The sequence below is a fragment of the Zeus faber genome (assembly GCF_960531495.2).
Source record: "Zeus faber genome assembly, chromosome: 4".
Lineage (NCBI taxonomy): Eukaryota > Metazoa > Chordata > Actinopteri > Zeiformes > Zeidae > Zeus > Zeus faber.
In genome coordinates this window covers 13,257,565-13,281,260 of record NC_137191.1, presented here as the reverse complement: position 1 = coordinate 13,281,260, position 23,696 = coordinate 13,257,565, and the positions used below count along the sequence as shown (strand labels likewise).

General features: G+C 44.6%; 3 protein-coding genes across 3 annotated transcripts; all 3 read left to right on the top strand.

Moving 5' to 3' along the window:
- Window positions 1-82: 82 nt before the first annotated feature.
- LOC307229808 (procollagen galactosyltransferase 1-like) lies at window positions 83-9,864 on the top strand. Its single transcript, XM_079999891.1, has 12 exons — window positions 83-370; window positions 4,135-4,245; window positions 4,410-4,527; window positions 4,918-5,052; window positions 5,562-5,766; window positions 5,865-5,984; window positions 6,262-6,338; window positions 6,512-6,618; window positions 6,878-7,010; window positions 7,109-7,236; window positions 7,356-7,562; window positions 8,772-9,864. The coding sequence occupies exons 1-12, from the start codon at window positions 153-155 to the stop codon at window positions 9,040-9,042; spliced, it is 1,830 nt and encodes a 609-aa protein (XP_079856017.1). The 5' UTR covers window positions 83-152; the 3' UTR covers window positions 9,043-9,864.
- Window positions 9,865-15,299: 5,435 nt separating this feature from the next.
- LOC307229421 (nucleoredoxin-like protein 1) lies at window positions 15,300-16,861 on the top strand (the record flags this gene model as incomplete). Its single annotated transcript, XM_079999421.1, has 3 exons — window positions 15,300-15,541; window positions 15,781-15,870; window positions 16,486-16,861. Exons 1-3 carry the CDS (start codon window positions 15,306-15,308, stop codon window positions 16,859-16,861), a joined length of 702 nt encoding a protein of 233 aa, XP_079855547.1. The 5' UTR covers window positions 15,300-15,305.
- A 1,956-nt stretch (window positions 16,862-18,817) lies between these two features.
- On the top strand, window positions 18,818-20,042 carry LOC307229419 (nucleoredoxin-like protein 1; the record flags this gene model as incomplete). The annotated part of the gene is made up of 3 exons (XM_079999419.1): window positions 18,818-19,053; window positions 19,464-19,553; window positions 19,685-20,042. 3 exons carry the CDS (start codon window positions 18,818-18,820, stop codon window positions 20,040-20,042), a joined length of 684 nt encoding a protein of 227 aa, XP_079855545.1.
- Between the last annotated feature and the right edge of the window lie 3,654 nt (window positions 20,043-23,696).

Below are 23,696 nucleotides of genomic sequence, written 5' to 3'. Positions count from 1 at the left end.
TAAGCGAGCCAACTCCTCCGCGGATGAATTGCCGCCGGTCGTCTTTAAAGTCGGCATAACCCGTTGAAGCGGTCCAGTCGTCGACGCACCCGTCCCGCCGCGGCTCCGTGTCAGAACTGTGCTCTGGTCCCCGGCGAGGCTCACTCCCTGCCATGCCCCGGGTCGGCTCGTTCCTGCCTCTGCTACTCTTTATTCTCCTACCGGGGGTGAGCCGAGGGTATTTCCCCGAGGAGCGGTGGAGTCCGGAGTCTCCGCTTCTCGCCCCCCGGGTCCTCATCGCGCTCGTCTGCCGAAACTCGGCCCACTCGCTGCCGCTGTTCCTGGGGACAGTGGAGCGGCTCAACTACCCGAAGGACCGGGTCGCGCTGTGGTGAGTGCGAAATAAGGAGACGGTTTACTGGAAACCCCCTTCTCTAATGTGTGTGTGCGTGTGTTAATGTAAACAAAAAACGCCTGTTTGTGAGTTTGGTGTTTTCTCTCCTGCTTATGCGGGTTTGGTGATTGAAATGTGCCCGGGGCTGAGTGTCTGCAGCCGGGGAAGGAACATCGCATGTCCCGGTGCACGAGCAGAGACGTGTCAAAATAAGTTCCGCGGTCACAGCTGTTACATCCTCTCTCGCCACCCCCCCCCCCCCCCCCCTCTCCGTGCCCAGTCCCCTCCATCCTCTCCCCTCTCTCCATCCTCTCTCCATTCTCTCTCTCCACCCCCTCTCTCATCCCCTCTCCCCATCCCCTCCCCTCCCTCCATCCCCTCTCCCTCCACCCCCCCCTCTCCATCCCCTCCTTCCATTCCCCCTCCCCTCTCCCCTCCCCTCTCTCCATCCCCTCTCTCCCCTCCCCTCTCCATCCTATCTGTTTCCCGTCCCGTCTCCACCCTCTCCTCTCTCCATCTGCTCTTTTCCCCTCCCTTTCCTCTCCCACATGTTGTTCTCAAAGATCCAATATGAAACATATAGAGTTGCCTTGAAAAAGGTTACACTTGGAGTAAAGTTGAGTTGGTGTAATAATATAGTCACATCGACCATCTAGGTCTGAATTTGGTCATTCTAACTCCCATCACCTTGTCCTGGCTTTTCTACTCGAAAACCTCCACTTAATGCAACTGTAATTTGTGGTTGTGGGCGACCAATTTACTATTTTGCTCCACTGGCTGGGAATCGGCAGCCATGACTGAAACAGTTGAAGTTTTCCATCTTTCTATTTGCTGACACCACAGCAGCAATCTCTGGTTAGTCAGAGTGAACCTATGGGTGCCAGCCTCTCCATTGTGTCGCCCAAACCAGGCTGGACCTACACAAAAATACAGCCTGACCATTGCAAAGGATGCATGAAGGGGTATAATTTGTATCTTATAGTGAGTCATTATTTTTCCAAGGTGGATCATCTGCCTCCAACACCTTGTGTTCTGCGCATCTTCCTCCCTTACACCAACCGCCTGCATGTCCTCCCTCACCACATCCATAAACCTTCTCTTTGACCTTCCTCTTTTCCTCTTGCCTGGCAGCTCCATCCTCAGTATCCTTCTCCCAATGTAACTCTCATCTCTCCTACACACGTATCCAACGGGAGCAGCCGAAAGAAGAAGAAGAAGATTTTTCCACTAATTACCTTTTGGCCTAATGACCTCAGAGCCTTATACTCCAAAAACACTACAAACTTATAAAGTTAAGTCAATCTCAGTGCTTAAAAGATCCACCTTCTGTGGATCAATTTGACAGCACCAATTGATGTTTCGTGTGTGTGCGCGTGCTTGTGTGTGCTTGCATGTGTGCGTGGGTGTGTGTGTGCGTGTGTGTGTGTGTTTCCTGCTGAGACACGCACCTTTGCTGTGCTACATGCTGCTTGGCTCCTGGGGCTTTATCTCATCCGTCTATAAATTTTACACAGAGCGGCGATGGGGGGTGTTGACGGCGGGGCCACAGGTAAAACATGCTGGGATGTTCTAGTGCTGAGGAATGCAGTGATACCATTTTTACTGAGTACCCACTGTTAGTAGGCTGGTCATGTAATTGATGGTAGTTCAGAATTTAATTGTCTCTTTTGCAACTATGTCATGGTATAAATTTTTTATAATAATAATAATACATGTGTATTTATTTCAGGAGGCCAATTTATTGACATTGAGCATTGGAAGATAAACATTTTAGAAGAGACAGTTAATTAACTGTGTATAAAAAGTGTTGTCTTATCCTAAAAGAAAAGTGTTATCTTGTGTTTATTTTGTATTTGTGTCCATGAGGTGGTATTTCTGTCCTGTTTTGAATGGGAACGATGCCTCTGTGCCACCTTACATCAGCATCGGGAATCAGAGCATTTTTACGTGTACATAAGTGTGAGTACACGAGCCCGAGTACATGGACCTACTACTTATGTTTGTTCCAATTTTTTAATCAAATATGTCAAACTTGAATCTATTTATCATTTAGTCACAGTTCCTGCCGCTGAGTTAATACGAGATCCTACTTAATCTTTCATCCATCTTACTCAAACGTTATCACTGTTTAATCACTTCGTTTGAGGTGCTATTGGCTGTGTGCTGATTCTTGATTCTTGGGTGAAGGGTAAGATAAAGTACCTGTCAAGTGTGTGTGTGTGTGTGTGTGTGTGTGTGTGTGTGTGTGTGTGTGTGTGTGTGTGTGTGTGTGTGTGTGTGTGTGTGTGTGTGTGTGTGTGTGTGTGTGTGTGTGTGTGTCTGGGGGGCTGTAGTGGAGTTCTGCAGGAACATGCAGAGTTGTATTTTGTCCTGGAATCTTTATCAGTCTATAAATCTGCCTGTCCTTTCTTTACCTTGTCCCCCCTCCCCCCATACGTCTCATCCTTCACATGCTTTTATCTCTGGCACAACAGCAATGCCAAATATTTACTGTTTCTACGTCTCTTTCCCTTGCTTAAGCGCTCAGTCGAGCCAAAACAGCGTCGTCCGTGAAAACACAGAGCAGGAGGCAGGAGCGGATTACGGTGGGACAGGGGTGGAGGTGGGGTGTGGTGGGGTTTGGGAGTCGTGGCCGGTGGGTCGGTCACATGTAGGTGGTGTTCCAACACTGCTGTGTCGACGCGCCGCAGATGAGGTGTAAAACATTTTCCTGCAGCACGCCAGCACGCACAGCACGCCCACTGTTCCGCAGGCAAACACCAATGACATTCACTGTTCACTTTTAATACCTGAGTAGTTTACGTCCTAAGCGTCAGTGAGATGCAAATACAAAAAATTAGGTCCATTACTAGTAAATGGGTTGTGTATTTTTAGCTTTTTTTTTTGTGTTTAAAAGCTCTTATTCACACACTCTCTCTCTCTCTCTCTCTCTCTCTCTCTCTCTCTCTCTCTCTCTCTCTCTCTCTCTCTCTCTCTGCCAGTCTCCCTCTCTGTCTTTCTTTCCCAGAGACAGACATGGTATTTAGCTGCATAAACTGCCGAGAGATGTTATGACAACACAGACGGTTCCCCCTCCACTCTGCATTGTCTGTCTTTTTTTCCTCTCTGGGTGCGATTTGCGATGTGCAATTGCTCTTATTACAAAGCAGCTCACAAGTACAAAGACAGACTACATTGAATAGCTTATCAAGAATTCCTCCTTTGGTGAATGTCTGAGCTGGTTATCTAGTATGTCTATCCTGTCTGGCCCTCTGTCAGTCTGCAAGGCTGGATGTTAGTAGTAGTACTTTTATTCCAGTACTGTGCTTAAGTACAATTTTATAGGTGGTTATACTTGAATAATTCTGTATACTATATCCACAGTACTTAGTTAACAATCAGTCTTACAATTTACGCCACTACATTTATATGCAACAGCACAAGCACTAGCTAGTTGTAAGTAATGGAGTTTTTCATTACAAGTGATGCAGCCAGTTTACAACAAGGATTTGCTTTTAGCATAATATGGAGCCTGCGACCAGTAAGAGGAGAATCGGGGAATCAATACTTTTAGCTAAACAAATAGAGGTTAATGCATTCAGGACGCAATGTGTCTTCCCACCAAAATATAAAAGGTGTGATGTTGAACAAGTACCACACTTTTCATAGATAAGCCAATTTAATATCAATGACTTTAACCCTTTTTTTCTCACCCTCTCTCTCTCTCTCTCTCTCTCTCTCTCTCTCTCTCTCCTTTCCTGCTGTGGTCTTCCCCTCCACAGGGTGGCAACAGACCACAATGTAGATAACACCACAGCCATCCTGAGAGACTGGCTAACCCAAGTGCAGAATTTCTACCATTATGTGGAATGGAGACCTCAAGAAGACGCCAGGTAGGTGTGTGTGTGTGTGTGTGTGTGTGTGTGTGTGTGTGTGTGTGTGTGTGTGTGTGTGTGTGTGTGTGTGTGTGTGTGTGTGTGTGTGTGTGTGTGTGTGTGTGTGTGTGTGTGTGTGCGCTAACAACATTATTTTCTGAATTGGTGTGTTCATCTCTCAGGGGCCATGAGGACGAGGCGGGGCCAAAGCACTGGACCGATCTTCGCTATGAACACGTTGTGAAGCTTCGTCAGGCCGCCCTGGACATCGCCCGCAAGATCTGGGCAGACTACTTCCTGGTGAATTTTGAGTTATTAGTTCTGATTCCACTTTGAGTAGAACACAGTGTGTTATAAACGATTTGCCTCATATTACTTGTGTCACATGGATGGTATTTATATGTTGAATTCTCAGCTATAGATTTGAGTTTTGGAAGTGTGTGTGTGTGTGTGTGTGTGTGTGTGTGTGTGTGTGTGTGTGTGTGTGTGTGTGTGTGTGTGTGTGTGTGTGTGTGTGTGTGTGTGTGTGTGTGTGTGTGTGTGTGTGTGTGTGCGCAGCTGTGTATGTGTGTATGTTTGTGTCTGAGTGGATCCGTGTTTATTAGTGTGCGATAGCGGGGTTATGTTTTGACAGGCATTCGATTTTTTTTTTTATTTCTTTTGAGCCCCTCTCCTCTGTCCCGTGCTCAGCTGGTCGACTGTGACAACCTGCTGACCAACCCGGATGTTCTGTGGAAGCTGATGTCGGAAAACAAAACCATCGTTGCTCCGATGCTCGAGTCCAGAGGCGCCTACTCCAACTACTGGTGTGGCATGACCGCACAGGCACGTGGATCTGCTCTAAGAACCGGTCACTACATTCTGTGCTCCGGACTTGTTAGAAAACCTTGGCAGCTTATCGACAGCGTACACAAAGTCATTTGGAAACAAAATGGGAGGTTTATTATTTGAATGTGAAAATGAACAAATGAACAGGGGAAAAAAAGGTCAGGCACAGATGTGGCTTCCCTCATTATCTGTAAATATCTGTTATCCATGCAGGTTGAAAACTGACAATTCTTTAGGATTGTACTGAAATCGAAGCGGTTGGTCCTTTAAGATTCAGGATTCTTCAGTCTGGGTGTGCTAGAAAAGGAAGCGTCTCCTTACTCTTAAAATGTAGTATTTCTTGGCACATAACAAATATCCCCCCTTTTTTTGGCCGATCACACACCTGTCCATCGGTTTGATGAGTCACCTCTCTGGGCAATTTTCTTGCCAAAAACATCAAACTCTCCAAAAAGCATTTTATTATGGAACAGGCTTTGATGAATTTTACATTTGTGCGCCTACAGGGCTACTACAAGCGAACGCCGGCCTACATGCCCATCCGTAAGCAGGAGCGCCGTGACTGTTTTGCCGTGCCCATGGTCCACTCCACCTACCTGGTGGACCTCCGCAAGGAGGCGGCCCGCCAGCTGGCCTTCTACCCTCCAGGACCAGAGTATAGCTGGGCCCTGGACGACGTCATCATCTTCGCCCACTCAGCACGCATGGCAGGTGGGTGGAGGGGAAGAGAGACCATCTTGCAGTGTGTACAGGAGGTAGAGCGTCCAGTTTATTATAATGTTGTTTTTTTTCTATCTGTTTTTCCTCAGAAGTACAAATGTATGTCTGCAACAAGGAAACATACGGGTATTTCCCGGTCCCTGTGCGCTCCCATAACACCTTGCAGGATGAGGCGGAGAGCTTTCTGCACACTCAGCTCGAGGTCATGGGTGAGTCACATGTTCAGAGCCATCAGAAACCCTTGTATGCTTCACGTACATCTACTTTCCCTGCCTGCACGCTTGCCGTGCAGTTGAATGTATAATGCACGAGTTCATACAGCCAACTATTGATTTTAAATCCATTAGATATTTTTCATGAAACGGTTTGCATGAAAACAAAAAACGTCGCTCATGGAGAAGTGCTTCGGTGCTACAGCAAACCTCAGTCTTCTGACGTTGTCATTTCATGTCCTCTTCCCACCCCACACATGCATTTCTTTGATAGTAAAAAATCCCCCACTTGAGCCCTCCAGTTTCCTAACGCTTCCTCCCAAGCACCCCGACAAGATGGGCTTTGATGAGGTAAATACACACACACACACACACACAAACACACACACACACACACACATACTTGCAAGTACACACACACATGCAAGTACACACACACAAACACGCACACATGCACGTTGACCTTTTTTTTTTTTTTTTTTTTTCTATTCAGTCTGAAAGTTTGTTTTTGTGTGTGGGTTTAGGTATTTATGATTAACCTGGTGCGGAGAGTAGACCGCCGTGAGCGCATGCTGAGAACTCTGTATGAGCAAGAACTCGGCTGCAAGGTCATTGCTGCTGTGGATGGCAAGTATGTTTTTCCATCTTTTGTGTCTTGTTTGACTGAGGGTCAGGGACTGTCTGGGGTGAGCATAAGAATTATGAGGCAAAACACGAGAGCGATGAGACACTGTCGCGTTTTTATGAAACTTCTAAAGTGGATATGCTTTCATCACCTTCGTATTTCCCTGACTGTATGATGTCGTCGTTTTAATTGCTCTTCCATTGTGAGCATGTTTAAGTTGCACCCTGCCGGTGTTCTGGTAACCATATGTACATACTGGTTTCAGGACTCTAAACAGCAGTGACATAGAGTCCATGGGGATCCACATGCTGCCCAGCTACAAAGACCCCTACCACGGTCGTCCTCTCACCAAGGGGGAGCTCGGATGTTTCCTCTCCCATTACAGCGTCTGGAAAGAGGTAAGACACTCAGGTGTTGACATGGAGGATGATGAGAGAGTCCCGCCGCGTACACTTCCACGTTTGTATCTAACTCGGTGCATATCACACCGCCGCAGATCGTGGAGCGCGGTCTGGAGACCTCGCTGGTCATAGAGGACGACCTGCGCTTCGAGGTGTTCTTCAAACGGCGGCTGCAGACCCTGTTGCACGAGGTGAAGAAACATAAACTGGACTGGGATCTTATGTAAGTGTTGCTGTGAGATTAAAAAAAAAAAAAAAAAACAGGAAAATTAAGAGTTTGGTTTGTGTAATTAGGATATTTGAGTTTTTTTTCTCTCTTTTGGTGCATCATTTATGGTGCAGTTACATCGGGCGGAAGCGGATGCAAGTGGACCACCCAGAAAAGTCAGTTCCAAGGATACACAACCTGGTTGAGGCCGACTATTCCTACTGGACGCTGGGCTACATGATGTCGTTACAAGGGGCACAGAAGCTCCTGAGAGCAGAGCCTCTGAAGAAGATGCTTCCAGTTGACGAGTTCCTTCCTGTCATGTACAACAAACACCCTGTGTGAGTTTTTTTTGTTTAAGGTGGCTTCCTTTTATACAGCTGAATCAGTCGCTCTGGGTTTGCGCTGAGATTTTTTGGTGTGTGTGTGTGTGTGGGTGTGTGTGGGTGTGGGTGTGGGTGTGTGTGGGTGTGTGTGGGCGTGGGTGTGTGTGTGTGTGTGTTGCAGTAAAATTGCAGGAATTGGCAATGAAAATCAAATAACACAACTTGAAATACACACCGATCACTCACAACATTAAAAGCACCACTAATAACCACTAATATTGTGTCGCTCCCCCTCGTGACACCAAAACAGTTCTGACCCGTGGAGGCATGGATTCCACAAGACCTCTGAAGGTGTCCTGTGGTATCTGGCACCAAGACGTTAGCAGCAGATCCTTTAAGTCCTGGAAGTAGCGAGGTGGGTCCTCCATGGATCAGGCTTTTTGTTTCAGCACATCCCACAGATGCTCGATCGGATTGGACCCTAACCCCGACCATCCAAATGAAGTAGAAGAAAACATGATTCATCAGAGCAGGCCACCTTCTTCCACTGCTCCATTGTCCAGTTCTGACGCTCACGTGTCCTTTGTAGCCGCTTTCAGTGGTGGACAGGGGTCAGCATGGACACTCTGACCGGTCTGCAGCTACACAGCCCTATACGCAGCAAGCTGTGATGCACTGTGTTCTGTGGGATTGGACCAGACGTGCTAGACTTCACTCCCCACGCACATAAAGGAGGCTATGGGTAGCCATGACCCTGTCATCGATTCACCGGTTGTCCTTCCTTGGACCACTTTTGGTAGGTACTAACCACTGCATACTGGGAACACCCCATAAGACCTGCCGTTTTGGAGATGCTCTGACCCAGTCGTCGAGCCTTCACAATTTGGTCCTTGTCAAAGTGGCTCAGATCCTACGCTTGCCTATTTTTCCTGCTTCCAACACATTTTCAAGAACTGACTGTTCACTTGCTGCCTAATATATCCCGGCCCTTGACAGGTGCCACTGGAACAATATGAGCAATGTAATTCACATCACCTGTCAGTGGTTTTAAAGTTGTGGCTGATCGGTGTATCAGTACTCATACTTAATAAAAAAAAAAAAAAAATTATTACATAAAGAATCACGGGCTAAAAGTTACAAAAAAATAAAATATTGTGCTGTTATTTTTGTCACTCTCATCTTTGTGTCACTCTAATCTGCATCTCCAATCACCTCTTTCACCAGCTCGGAGTACATGTCTCACTTCCCGCAGCGTGACCTGCACGCGTTCTCCGCCGAGCCGCTTCTAGTTTACCCGACGCATTACACGGGAGACGCAGGTTACATCAGCGACACGGAGACCTCGGTGGTGTGGGACAACGAGTCGATCCGCACCGACTGGGACCAGGCCAAGTCCAGGAAAACCCAAGAGCAAGGGGAGCTGAGCTCTGAGGCCCAGAACTCTGACGTGCTGCAATCTGACCTGGAGAAATGGAGCGCACGGGACGAGCTGTGAGGAAGAGAGCTGGGACGAGAAGCTGGGTGGAGGAGCTGTGAGGAGGAGCTGTTGAGGAGGAGGAGGAGGAGGAGGAGGAGCTGTGAGAGCGCCAGAAAAAGCTGTGATAGCAGAACGGGGTTAATTCAGCCCGGTGTAGGAGTAAAGGGTGCAGCGACAGAATCCAAACCAGAGAGATGGACGGGGGGTGGTAAATGTGGGGCGTCGTGCAGATGACAGGCGTGAATAAATGTTAATGTCCATTTCTCCCTTCACTCCTTCATCTTTCACCTTTGCAGAGAGGTTGGCAGTGCAGTTAACTCTTGAAGAGTCTACGTTTAATTTATTGCTTGTACTGCATGTCCCCTTACAGTGCCCGCCCGCCCAGTCATCACTTACTGTTCCATTTGACTTGCACCCCTAATTCCCCAACTATTTCATCTTTAAAAGTGTGTTGAAATCTAAAATATACCTAGAACATGTATTATGTATACCTGTAAAACATTTGATTATCTCTATCATTGATTGCATGAAGTGAACCAAGAGAGAAAGTGGCATTAGCCATCGTACTCGTCGTAAACGCAACAACAAAAATATTTGAAAAACAGATGAATCTTTTGAAACCTTTTTAGGTACAATTCAACATATTTTGACTTGATTTGCAATGAAACTTATATTTCAAAAGTTTTGTTTTACCTCTTTTCACTCTTATAACGTGCAGTTTTAAGTCATTTTAATTATTATTAACTTTTTGGGGGGTTAGAGTGCAACATACAAACAAGCTTGATTGTTCATCCATCTTGTTGTACATCTTTCCCATTGTGCCTCTTTTTATGTTTTCTAAATGTGCCTTTTTACCAAAGAATAAAGACTTTTGTTATATATATATATAATGAAGGGTTACTTGTCCATATAGCAGTGTATTTCATTTAGCTCCAGCAACAACAGGATGATCTAGCACAGCCAGGAACCATCATGGGACTAAACTAAGCTACATTGGGTTATGGGTTCCATTCTATCTGGCACCACAATGCCCAAAAAATACACAAATTGCGCACACTGTAATGGCTAGTCATTCAGGTTGTGGCTGTATTTCGCAAGGTACATGGACATTCCAGATGCCAGATCAGGCTCTTTTCTTCCCTTATACCAAACACTGGAGGACTTGTAAGCCTCCATCTTCGTAAAAAACACACTGTCGGCTGTCCTGTAGCGTGTGTGATGAGTTCTATTAAGACGATGAACACTGTAGTCTCATTGATAATGTCTTGCAGTGTTCAAAGGAGAGAGGAAGGAGCTTTAGCACATGTGTTAATCCATTACACCTGGGCAGGTCCTGCTTCCTGTGGATGCGCATGTCGTTGTCTGTCTCAGACTAATCCTATTAGAGCTTACTCAGTCCTTCTATATTTACCCCATCTCATCTCCTACAGATTAGCTCAAGTGGATTCAGCCAGCGTCACTGCAGGTCTGTAGACCCTGTTTACTGATCGCTTCATGTGGGCGACTATCTCAAAAAAAAACATTCGGCGTGTTATAATGAGTAATAATAATAATGTTGTAATGAGCACTTAAATTACTAATACAATTTCCACCTGAATCTTGAATTTTTACATTAACTTAAAACGAACAAGTAACCAATGCAATTTTTTAAACGTTTAGTGTGTTTGTGACTAATTTGAACTCAAAATTTTGTGTCCCATCAAGTAAAGTCTAAATGTTTAAGACTGTCTCTATTTTTCATCAGGTTCTGTTGCCTTTCCATTCGTACTAAAGCACATGGAAGCATGCTGTGGCAAATAACACCAATTTAAAGTCATCTAAGGATATAGGTTTATCATCTACTGCGATTTGACAAACATTTCTCTCATAGGTGACATATCACCTGATCAAGTTGTATTTGTGAATAACTGGAAACAGCAGCCATTATTATTACTATTCATATTATTATTTCATTTATCATTATTAAGATTATTAATTTTAATTGATTCATTTAATAATCTATTGAATTTAATGTATTCATTTATTGTTTGTTTGATTTTGATTTTTTATTGTTTGGCAATTCACCAATGCACAATGTAAAAAAAAAAAAGTTGGTTTGTTCTCCAGTTAGTTTTCCCTTGATATCCAGTGTGTCTCCTCGTAGGGGGGGGGGGGGGCACAGTGGCCAGTGTCCCACAGGAAATTTGGGTTTGAGATCCCTGACATGAAGGATCCCCTACTTGAGGTGTGGAAAACATACACATCATACAGAAAGGCTTAACTTCTGCTGCCCCGCTTTCTATAATGCCCCTTCCATGTTATTTTTAAATTTTCTTTAACATATCGTGAATCGACTTATTTTTCTTCTCAGTCCAGTACAACTGAAATACATAAGAGAATACAGAAGTGGCCGATCCGCTGCTTGGCGCAGTATCTGGGGGAAGAGGACCTTTTCATGGTAAGAGATATCTCAAAGTCTGCCTGTCGACTTGTTCTGTCTGTTGGCTCTAGGTGTAACAGGGAGGAATCGATTCAGCGGCTCTTCTCCCTGTCACACCCGCCTACCTACCACCATCCCTCTGTCCATCCAGTGGTCGTACCTATTGTGTTTTTAGGTTTAACAATCAAGCTTAAAGGGCACTATCTATCTATTGTAAACATTGCCGTAAACGTTGCTGGAGCCTCCTCCATCCTCACCATTAAAGGAACACGCGCCCTGGTATGGCTTAATAATCCCAGGGCTTGTGCCGTGCTCATGACACTGATATACAGGATGCTCTCGATCTGAGCTGCCCAAAGGAACTTCAATATACTTTTGAGGTATTACAGAAGTTTTCCCTGAGCTAAGTGGACTAGAAGAAAGCCCAAAGGCTGTCTCTCAAAAATAAGATGCAAAATACATTGTATTTCTACTTTTAATGTGCAAAATCGGTAATGCTATAATAAGATGTTTGTAAAAAGCGTTAGTTAATGTTTATAAGGTCCTTATAAGATGCTTATTAACATTATTATTGTTTTAATGAGACTATATGTGTGTTAATAATAGCCTTTATTTGCAGTTAGCTATGCACTTATTAGCAGTTAACTATGCACTTATTTACTGTTAACTATGCACTTATTTACTGTTAACTATGCACTTATTAGCAGTTAACTATGCACTTATTAACTGTTTACTATGCACTTATTTACTGTTAACTATGCACTTATTAACTGTTAACTATGCACTTATTTACTGTTAACTATGCACTTATTAACCGTTAACTATGCACTTACTAACTGTTAAGTATGCACTTATTTACTGTTAAGTATGCACTTATTAGCAGTTAACTATGCACTTGTTAACTGTTAACTATGCACTTACTAACTGTTATGTACACTTACTAACTGTTAAGCATGCACTTAGTAACTGCTTACTATGCACTTGTTAACAGTTAACTATGCACTTGGTAACAGTTAATTATACACTTGTTAACGGTTAACTATGCACTTATTTACTGTTAACTATGCACTTATTAACTGTTAACTATGCACTTATTTACTGTTAACTATGCACTTATTAACTGTTAACTGTGCACTTATTAACAGTTAACTGTGCACTTATTAACAGTTAACTATGCACTTATTAACTGTTAACTGTGCACTTATTAACAGTTAACTGTGCACTTATTAACAGTTAACTATGCACTTATTAACTGTTAACTGTGCACTTATTAACAGTTAACTGTGCACTTATTAACAGTTAACTATGCACTTATTAACAGTTAACTGTGCACTTATTAACAGTTAACTGTGCACTTGTTAACAGTTAACTATGCACTTGTTAACAGTTAACTATGCACTTATTAACAGTTAACTGTGCACTTATTAACTGTAAACTATGCACTTATTAACTGTAAACTATGCACTTGTTAACAGTTAACTATGCACTTGTTAACAGTTAACTATTCACTTGTAAACAGTTAACTATGCACTTGTTAACAGTTAACTATGCACTTATTAACTGTAAACCATGCACTTATTAACAGTTAACTATGCACTTAGTAACAGTTAACTATGCACTTGTTAACAGTTAACTATGCACTTGTTAACAGTTTACTATGCACTTATTAAATAGTTAACTATGCAATAATATTTGCATATATTTGCAATTTGTAATAGTTAGATTTGCTTTTATTATGTGTTTATAAGACTAAACAAGTGGTAATTACAACATGTATTGGCAGCTAACTATACAGCTAACAATGCTTTTTGCGGCTACCAGATCTAAAGCGAGAACAGTGCCCTACTAAGGTTAATAAATCCTTTATTATGCACTTATTTACAGCTAATTATGCTTTTTGCAGCTACCAGATCTAAAGCGAGAAGAGTGTCTTATGAATGTTTTTGAAAAAATTAATGCACAATATAAAGGATTTATTAACCATGTTAGTTATACTCAATTCAGTTGTGTTATTTTGACAATAAATAAATACATCTACAATAAAAACACTGTTTTTATTGGTTTAGTTTGGAGAAATGCACAGCGGATAGAGTGGAACATATGAGTACGTAAAGAAATCCGTGATGCACTGATGTCAGCTCGTGCGGGGGGTGGAAAAAATGTTGGGAGCGGTCGGAGGCCTCAGTGTTTTGTTCACTGCGATTATTTAGTCATTAATTGATGTCGTTATTTGACACTTTGGCCACGTCTGATATGAACATCCCACATTGTAACATTATAACTTTGTACCGTTGTTTTTCAGAGTGTACAAATCAAGGTGGAAATTCAAATGGTTTTACTTGCAGTAGAAATAGTGAGTAGATTCAGAACGTCATAACTAGCTATGAATTGCACTGTGGTGCAATAAAGAGTACATTCAGTTCTCTCTCTCTCTCTCTCTCTCTCTCTCTCTCTCTCTCTCTCTCTCTCTCTCTCTCTCTCTCCATGAACCTCCATTCCTCCCATTTGCAATCCAATTTGTCCTGCACCCCCACGCCCTCCCCCTACCCCGCTCTTAAAGTAATGGGATTCTTACTGTTGATCTGTCAGAGCTTTAGATGCCCGTCTACACCACAAGTTATTTTCTCTGCTGAGTTACTTTCTATCCCACAGCCCACTTTAATCTTTCTCGCCGGACTAGAGAGTGTGTATGGCAGGTCAGGCAGAGCGGGAGAGGTGATGAAGTTATAAAGGGTCCATTAATGTAAGTCAAACCCGACAGGTTTGCGCTGCTGACGAGACAAAAAAAAATGAAATGGTGAAGAAGAAAAGAAATCAATGAAAAGGAGCAAATAGAATGGCGTGAAAAAGAGGGATAACCTTCTGGGGCATTCTCCATTTGTTGGAATCGCAAATTCAAGGTGAGGTTAAATACTGGTGGTATTTTCGTGTAGTTGGCTGAGAAGCAACAACAACTGCAACTAGAATATCCAGTCTATTAAAAGAAAAAAACCTAATTTGATAAATACCTTTATAATTGTTGCTATATTCTAAGTATTCAATAGGAATGTATTTTCTATTAAATATGCTATTTCTAGTATATTTTAAATAAACGTAAGGGGCATTTTTTTTAAGCATCTCTTTTTATCTTTTTTTCACAAGTTTTTTTTTCCAAGGCTCTAAGACCAAAATTCTGGATTGATGTTTGATATCTTAACGCAGCCGGAAACTCCTATATTGACAAAGCTCTGTTGCTTGACATACAGTGCAGTGTTTATTTGAGCTGCCTCTGCTGACATAATCCTCATCTTTAAAGGTTTTATTTATACTAAACCCTAATTCCACTCTGGAGGCTGCCCGTTCTGCCATCATTTATATAATAATTGGTTTTTCACCATTTGGCTCCAGGCACCGCGCATTACATGCATGGATAAATGTACTTATAACAGTGCATTACCACATGATGTAAATAATCAAACAGCATCAACCAGCAGTGTGAATAGCATCATTAAACCTGGCCCGTCACCTCCATGAACTAAAAAGTGTGGAAACAGAGGAACTGTGTGTCAGTCCGCGGAAGGCAGGTGCTTTGTTCCCTCTCCCCAAAACACGCTGCAAAAAAACATCTTAGCTCCACCCAAGTTTCTGGGCCTCCCCCTCTGATTGAAGCGCCTCGGCCCCTAAACCGACCATTTACTGGTACAATCACATTTGCAGGAGGGTTTCATTTTGTCGTGGTTCGGATGTTTGGTTCGTTTTGAATATTTGTAATCACTCCCTCACACCGCGGGACATCATTTGCCTCAATCCATAAATGTACGTCCATCCATCTATAAAGTGTGCTGATCCTTTCTCCCCCCCCTTTTTCACCCCGCAGACCATCATGGTGGACCTGTTCCTGGATCGGGTCTTGGTGAAGAACAACTGGGATCAGGACGAGCTGAACACGGAGCGGGAGATCGTCGGCATCCTGGAGAACCGCATCGTGATGCTGTTCTTCGCCTCCGCCGACTGCGCGCGCTGCCAGGAGTTTTTGCCCGTGATCAACGATTTCTTCAAGCGCCTGAAGGACCCGTACTACATAGAGAACCCTGCGCTGCTGGCCTTGGTTTACATCAGGTCCGTGCTTCTCTCTGGCCGTCTCTCTCGCCGTTGCGCACACCTAGAGGCGCGCGGGCACACACATGCACGCATACACCCACACCCGCACAGGCACACACACACGCTCGCGCGCACACACACACACACACACACACACACACACACACACACACACACACACACACACACACACACACGGCTCTGTGTTATAGCTCACCCGGTCCTCTCTTCCTTCTTCTCTTCCCTCTCTGCTCTAGCCTGGATCAATCAGAGGAACAGCAGGAAGGCTTCCTTAAGGAGCTGCACAAAAAGTCTTTGTTCTTGGCGCACGAGGACCCGTACAGGAAGTGAGTTTGACACCGAGGGAGGGATGGGGGGGCGGAGGAGAGAGATGGTCGGGGGGGCAAAAAAAAAAAGATCAAAGAAGAAGTGTTTTAGTAAAGCGGTCTACCATAATGTTTATCCTGTGTGAATATGATTATCCTGAGGGGAACTTTATAAGGGAGCCATTAAAATAATCAATAAACAAAATTAAGCCTCTTCATCTTAAAGTGGTAATCCGTCAGGATTACACAAGTCGCAGAATTCCATCGGAAAACTGCCAACGCGGTTTTTTTTTTTGGGGGTTTTTTTTTTTTTTTTTGATGCGCTGTTGATTTGCTTTCATCCGAGGTGCTGTTCTTTTTTGCGAATCCATACCAACCGTTTACTGACCACAATTAATTACAGCGGTAAGAGCGGAACCCGCCTCCGACGGTGGAAACCGCACGCAGACGAGAACACGGCATAACACGTACACATTGGATGGCTGCTTGTTAGAAAGTGCTGCATAAAGTATCAAATATACGATTTATAAACAAAATAATCTTACGGATTACAACCACTGTGTGTGTGTGTGTGTGTGTGTGTGTGTGTGTGTGTGCGTGTGCGTGCGGTGTGTTTCCCATACGTCACACCGTAAGGGAACTTCAGGCCAAGTTTAACGTGAGCCACGTGCCGACGGTCGTTGTCCTGCGTCCGGACGGCTCCGTCCTCTCTCCGAACAGCGTGGAGGACATCAGCCGCTTGGGCTCGGACTGCTTCCGGAACTGGCAGGAAGCGGCGGAGCTGGTGGAGAGGAGCTTCATGCTCAACGAGGAATTCGACGACCTCAATCTGCGCAGCGCCACCGACCCCGTGAGGCGGCTCAAGTACAAGACGGAGGACGACAAGAGGAGGAAGAAATGGTGGAAACTGTGGGAGAAGGGCAAAGAGGCGCGAGAAGAGGAGGAGAAGCAAGACGGGGGATGGGACTCCAAGGGGGAGGAGGGAGGGAGAGGCTTGTGGGGGAGGAGATGAGGAGAGAGACACCGAATCTCGGAATGGGAGCGAGGGCCGCGGCCGTTCTCCAAGTCTCCCTTCCCTAAAATTACAAATGTGTCGCTGCTGGGTCACCGTTATCCCCGGAAAACGATTCTCGTTTTTTTTACCCTCATAAGTATTTTTAGGGGAAACGTTTTTACAGGACATCCGTACATCCTTTTCCAAACTTTATTCGAGTCAGGACTGCATCGTCATCGGCCTGCTGGAAATTAGACCTCACCTTAAGTGTGTGTGACTTTAAACATTAAATATTTTTCAAGGTTGTGTTCTCGATACCAAAATAAATATCCATTTAGCGAAATCTAAAATATCAGCAAAATATATATGAACTATACAGTATGTATGCAGGTGAATTTCTCACACATATATGAGCTACCTCTTATTATCTTTAAATGACAATATATATTTCATTACATACAGTATATACATACAGTATATTTTGCCATCGCTTTGAAATAGTAACGCCACCTTTTTCAAAGATGTGTTTTAGATTGAAAGACGGTTGAAGGTTTGTTTTTTTTAAGGTGCTGGCGCCTATTACAGCTGTAAATATAGGGAATGGATTCTTTCCGTCACTGATCTCAAATGTTTATCGTCTGGTTGTTGCAACGAAAGAGACTTCAGTGTATTAGTCTTCAACCCATAGAAAAACCCAACAAGCTTGCTGTCGTTAGTCCACAGTGCATCCATTCATGTCTTTGTATTCTTGTTCATGCTGCAGCTACTTTCGGATAAAACATTCAGGGACTCAAGTTATTCAATATCAACTGTGTTACAGATGAGTTATTCAACTAAACACCACTTGGAGTATTAATCACTGAAACATTCCCATTTCCACACAGTTCCATTGTATGTGTTTACTATATTGTATTGATAATACATTATATACTGCCAATTGAAATACTTACAAAGGAATTCTAAATACAATTGAAAAATAGAATATGTCGTCTTTGTTTGATTACGTGCAGCACGTCTAGACTGGGGCCCAGTCTAGACGACAGAGGAGCAACGTTTCCCTTTATCTGTTTCAACAATATCTGAAGGTCCTTCAAATTGAAAGAGCTAGTTCACTCATCTCCTGACTCACTCCCACATTTTAGGTCCTTGATGCTCCCCCTCCGCCAGCAGGGAGTGCAGGGAGGGAGGGGGGGGAGGCGGAGGCGGAGGCGGGTGAGTGTGAGGGGGAGGGTGGAGGCAGTGACACCCACCATCAAGGTGAAGTGGAGACGTTGGCTGAGTTAACGTCAGAGGAGCTGACAGCTTTGATAGATGCAATCGATGCAAGAAGGGCCCTGAGAGAGGGAGCGAAAAGGGGAAAAGAGAGCGTCTGCCGCCTCAAGGTGAGAACATTTCCTATTTGATTGCACGCAGCAACAAGTAGGGGTTTTTTTTTTTTTGTTTTTTTTTATCAGGGGTGTAGGGTATGTGGCGCTGACGTCACGTTGCTGGAGCAACCCGCCATATTTGATCACCCGCGGCGCCGGCCGGTCCATCGGCATTTTCGAGTTAAAACACGGCTTTGGGACGTCTTGTTTGGGTGAAAAACCGCCACAGGAAATCTTGCAGCCATCTTGTGTGAAACCTCGACCCTTCTTTTTCTCCCATCCTTTCTCCATTTTTGTACACTTCCTGTATTTTAGCTTTTTCTCTATGCAACTGGATGGATGTGATCCTCCAAAAATGGTGACCGGAGTCCATAGCAACCCGTAGCAACCGCCAAACTTCACAGTCCCTATCTTTGTCACTCGTCACTCAGTAACAGAGCAGAAAGCAGAATCCCGTGGATGTCAGCGAACCTTATTCAAAGTTAAACTCTGAAACGTATTCTTAAATGATTGTGACGTGTGTTCCAAACGGAGCTACTTATAAGCAAACGAGCGCCTCTGTTTCCATAATTCCTTGTTAATCCCTTCAAAGTCGAGTCCCTCCAGTATGGTGGACCTGTTCCTCGGTCGGACTTTGATTAAGAACAACAGGGACCAAGATGAGCTGGACACGGAGCGAGAGATCGTCCTGCGTCTGCAGAACCGCGTCCTGATGCTGCTCTTTGCAGCCGCTGCATGTGAGAGCTGCCAGCAGTTTGTCCCCACGCTCGTAGAGTTCCACAAGAGACTGACGGACGAAGCCTATGTAGAGCGCTCTGCACAGCTAGTCCTCCTCTACATCAGGTGTGGAGGACACACACACACACAAACACAAAATACATACACACACACGCACACACACAAACACACACACATACACGTGCAAACACATGCGCATACACACACACACACACATATTAAGAACACAAAATTACAAGGCTGTATTGCTCATTTGTGCTTCACGGCTATGTAACCCCAGGGAACTGATGGCCTCTCGTACCAGTGTTGCTTTTTTGCGTGCCAATCTCTATTTTTCTATCTTTCTCTCTAATACACACACACACACACACACGCACACACGCACACGCACACACACAGACACACATGTGCACATACAAACACACACACAGACACACACACACAGACTCACACACACACATACAAACAAACAAACACAGACACAAATCGATAATTTCTTTTTTCCGCCCCCTCAGTTTGGACCAGTCAGAAGAACAGCAGGAGAGCTTTCTAAACGAGCTGCCCAAGAAGTGCCTGTTCCTGGCCTATGAGGACCCCTACAGGAGGTGATTAGAACATTCGTAGTTATCTGCCTGCATAACCCCCGTGGGATTACAATGTTAAAGGGCAGAGGTGTGTAAATACACCAGCCGGCGCATATATGCATGTAGGCCTTACGTGTGTGCCCTGTCCCCAGGGAGCTGGAGGCCATGTTTGGCGTGGAGGGACTGCCCACGGTGGTGGTCCTGCGTCCCGACTCTTCAATCCTCTCCTTGAACGCGGTGGAGGAGATCCGCCGCCTCGGCCCGGACTGCTACCGCAACTGGCAGGAGGCCGCGGAGGTGGTCGACAGGAATTTCCTGATCAACGAGGACTTTGACGAGAAGGCCATGCGCAGCTTCAGCGACCCCATGCGAAGGCTCAAGTACAAGGTGGAGGACGGCAGGAAGAAGAAGAAGAAGGACAAAACGCTCAGAGGCCAGGGCGGCAGCGGAGGAGGCGATGAGCAACAGGACAAAGATGAACATGACGGGGGAGAGGGAGGGCCGTGGTGATGATGAAAAAAAAGGAACCCGGCGAGGGAAGGGGACCTCGACGCTCGCTTTTCAAAATGTTGCCACAAATATTTAACAGCTTCCTTATCACCCATCGTGTTTTAATCAATTGAAGGCGAACGCGATATTTTATTTTATTGTTAATCGAAAAAATATAAAAGATGTTTTCTCGAATGAAAGGACAGTCTCACCTAGCATGAAAAGATGAATGCAATGTAAAAGAATGTCTAAAAAGCACAACGTACTGCTTGTCATTGCCGACCCGAGTTAACAATAGTCCATCATTTAATGTAGTCAAAATTCTGCCAAGGGCGGTGCGGTTGGGCCAGCCAAGGATGGGTCCAGGCCAAGCTATCGTAGCGAGTGCTCCTACTTCGAGCAAAGATTGAATTCCCTCCAAGCTTTTTATTCCTATTTTTTTTTACCTTCTCAACATTAACACTTGTTGTAAGTGACAGTTGTGCTTGTAGAACTTCGGCGAGTCAAGCCGGCCGCGAGACTCAGAAACATTGAAATAAAAACAACAAACAAACAATCAAAGTGTTTGTTTCACGCTCCGTGAAAAGGCTCTCCGTGTAACTCCGTGACAGTCAGTGACTTGTGATTTGGGACTTTTGAGAATTTTCCATTCATTAAGCTTTCCCACATTCCCTCCCACATGACATCTGCAAAGATAGTACTGTATACTATCTGTACTATGATCAATGACAGTTCTCGTTACTGGGGGATCAGGACTCTCTCGCTGCAGACAGTGACTGAGCAGCATAAGCACAGGTTGAGTTTTTCTGGCTTTAGCAATTCCTTACACCCTAATCCATACTGATTTAGTCAAAGCAAACTCTAAAGTAAATTCTGGTTCTTATATACGATTATTATAACATAATTTTTTCTTGTTTGCTTTTCTTCTTTTTCTGAGACTTTGTGTAGACTTAGAGGTGCAGTGTGTAGAATTTACGGAACGGACTTGGAAATGGAATAAAATATTCATAGGTATGTTGAAATTTGTGCGTGATCCAATGAAAATAAGAATCGTGTTTTGGTCACCTTAGAATGAGCCGTTTATATCTACATAGGGAGCGGGTTCGCTTCACGGAGGCCGCCATGTTCCGCCGCCATGTCTTTTCTACAGTAGCCCAGAACGGACAAACCCAGAGAGGGCGTTTTGCGTTATTCGCGAGTTTCGCGGCCACCATCTCTTCCACGGAGCCTGCTATGTTGCACCACCATGGGGAGAAATGTTCAGTCGGTTGCGATCTGCAACCTCTCCACTAGATGCCACTAAATTCTATAGACTGCACCGTTAAAAAATCACCACCAAGAAGATTTCACAGTACAGGTACCCCTCACTTAACAACCTAGTTTGGTCGAGTACGAGTTCACTTAAGGGCCAGGTCGTTGAGTGAATTGGTCGATAAGCGAAGACCCGTGTTATTTCACGCTAAGGGGGCGTGGCTGGTATATATAGTGTATATAGTGTTATTTCACGGTAAGGGGGCGTGGCTGGTATATATAGTGTATATAGTGTTATTTCACGATAAGGGGGCGTGGCTGGTATATATAGTGTATATAGTGTTATTCAAGTTCAAGTTCAAGTTCAGTTCAGGGGGCGTGGCTGGTATATATAGTGTATATAGTGTTATTTCACGATAAGGGGGCGTGGCGATTGCCAACGCTAGTGTAGTGTAGACTGAGAACGGTGATGAGATGAGATGTATACAGTGTATATAGTATATATATAGTATATATAGTGTGTATATATAGTATATATAGTATATATAGTGTATATACAGTATATATAGTATAAATAGTGTAGTGTATATATAGTGTATAAAGTACATATAGTGTATATACTGTAGTTTATATAGTACAGTAAAGTGTGTGTGTGATCCCATATTTGTGTGTGTGTGTGTGTGTGTGTGTGTGTGTCATGTGCTGTGTGTGTATATAGTATTAATGGTGTATATAGTGTATAAAGGATGATACGCAATAAGATTCTTGATGCTGAGATGCCGCACGCAGCACGCACGCAGCGGTATTGAGCTGGTGGTAAGTCCGCACGGTCGTTTAAACAGGTAGGTGGTTAAGTGAGGAGTACCTGTATATGAAAATAAAATCCTGATTTTCAATCATATTAAATACATACAATCTGTTAGTTATTGGAATATATCAGAAGAGGCTGATGAATGGTACATTTTAAGTATAATCAACATGAATGTTGAGGATGGCACTGTCAAGCATGGCTACAGCTCTTTGAGCTCCTTATCAACTTTGAGTTTTCTTTACTTTACTGGTGTTACTTCAGAATGTGTTTGTCGTTTCTGTGTCTGCCCTAATGAGCTATGACAGATATTATTGGACATAAAATCTACACTAGGTACACATTTTTCAACAAAGTGACCAACTATCTCGCACTGTCCTTTCTTTGGGATTAACACCTGTGAAGCGAAAATATGAGTGTGGAAAACAAGCAGGTATCGTGATTGGGCTGCGAAAATGAGAACGTATTCTAAAACTTAAAGTCACTGGATAATACGCTAGATGAGCTTTGAAGCACGCGCCAAGCGCCAGTTTCCATTACCTGGGCCCCGCATGCTTACACCCACACTGCCTCTGTCTGCTGCCCACACGGGCATCACCTGGACCAGACAAACACATGTGAAGATGCTGTTCACTGACTAAAATTTAGCACTGAACACCATCGTTCCCCCAAAACTCGTCACCGAGCTCAGAGATTTGGGCATAACACCACCCACCACCTGCAGCTGTATCCTGGACTTCCTGACAAGCAGAGCCCGGGTGCTGGGGATGAGTAACACCATCACCTCCTCACCGAATCTCAGTGCTGGAGTCCCCCAGGGCTGCGTGCTGAGCCCCCTGCTTTACTGCATGTCCCGTTCACACACCACTGCGTCGGCCACGCACAGCTCCGACACAAATCCTCAAGTTTGCTTATGACATCACACTGTCATTGACCCGATCACCTGCAATGATGAGATGATCCACAGGGAGGAGGCGAGAGCCCTGACCCCATGGTGCAAGGACAACAACTTCTGCCTCAACGACAGCAAAACAAAGGCGCTGGTAGTGGACTACAGGAAGCACAAGGGGGAAGACCACGGCCCCCCTTCACATCAACAAGACCGCTGTGGAGAGAGAGAGAGAGAGAGAGAGAGGGAGGGGGCGGCTTGAGGTTCCTCCAGGTCCACGTCAGGGAGGGAGGACCTCACCGGTCACACCACCACACCACCATCGTCTTCAAGGTGGTGAGACGGGCTCTACCGGCTAAGGGCGTTCGGCATGGACTCTAGGATACTCACTCGCTTATACAGGTGAACCAGTGAGTGTATCCTGACTGACAACGTCACCACCTGGTACAGTAGCTGCACGACCCGGGACCACAAGGCTCTACAAGGGGTGGTGAAGCCCCCCCCATCCACCCGACTTTCCTTTTCACTTTTAATTTTCTCTTCTTTCGTTCCCTCCATTTTGTAAATGTTTTTTTTTTGTGTTGACGTGGCTGTGGTCACGTGAACCTACTTCTGTACTTCTGAACTGTTGAGAACCCGACACATAACAAATAAAACTTTGGAACACCACCCACAAACATACAAACCCAGGACAGTAGGCGTGTCTGTGGAGGAAGACGTGATTGGC

Coding starts and splice junctions, on each gene's coding strand:
- LOC307229808 (XM_079999891.1), top strand. CDS start 153: ATGCCCCGGGTCGGCTCGTTCCTGCCTCTGCTACTCTTTATTCTCCTA. Junction 4,528..4,917: donor TCTGGGCAGACTACTTCCTG/GTGAATTTTGAG, acceptor TCCCGTGCTCAG/CTGGTCGACTGTGACAACCT. Junction 6,619..6,877: donor ATTGCTGCTGTGGATGGCAA/GTATGTTTTTCC, acceptor TACTGGTTTCAG/GACTCTAAACAGCAGTGACA.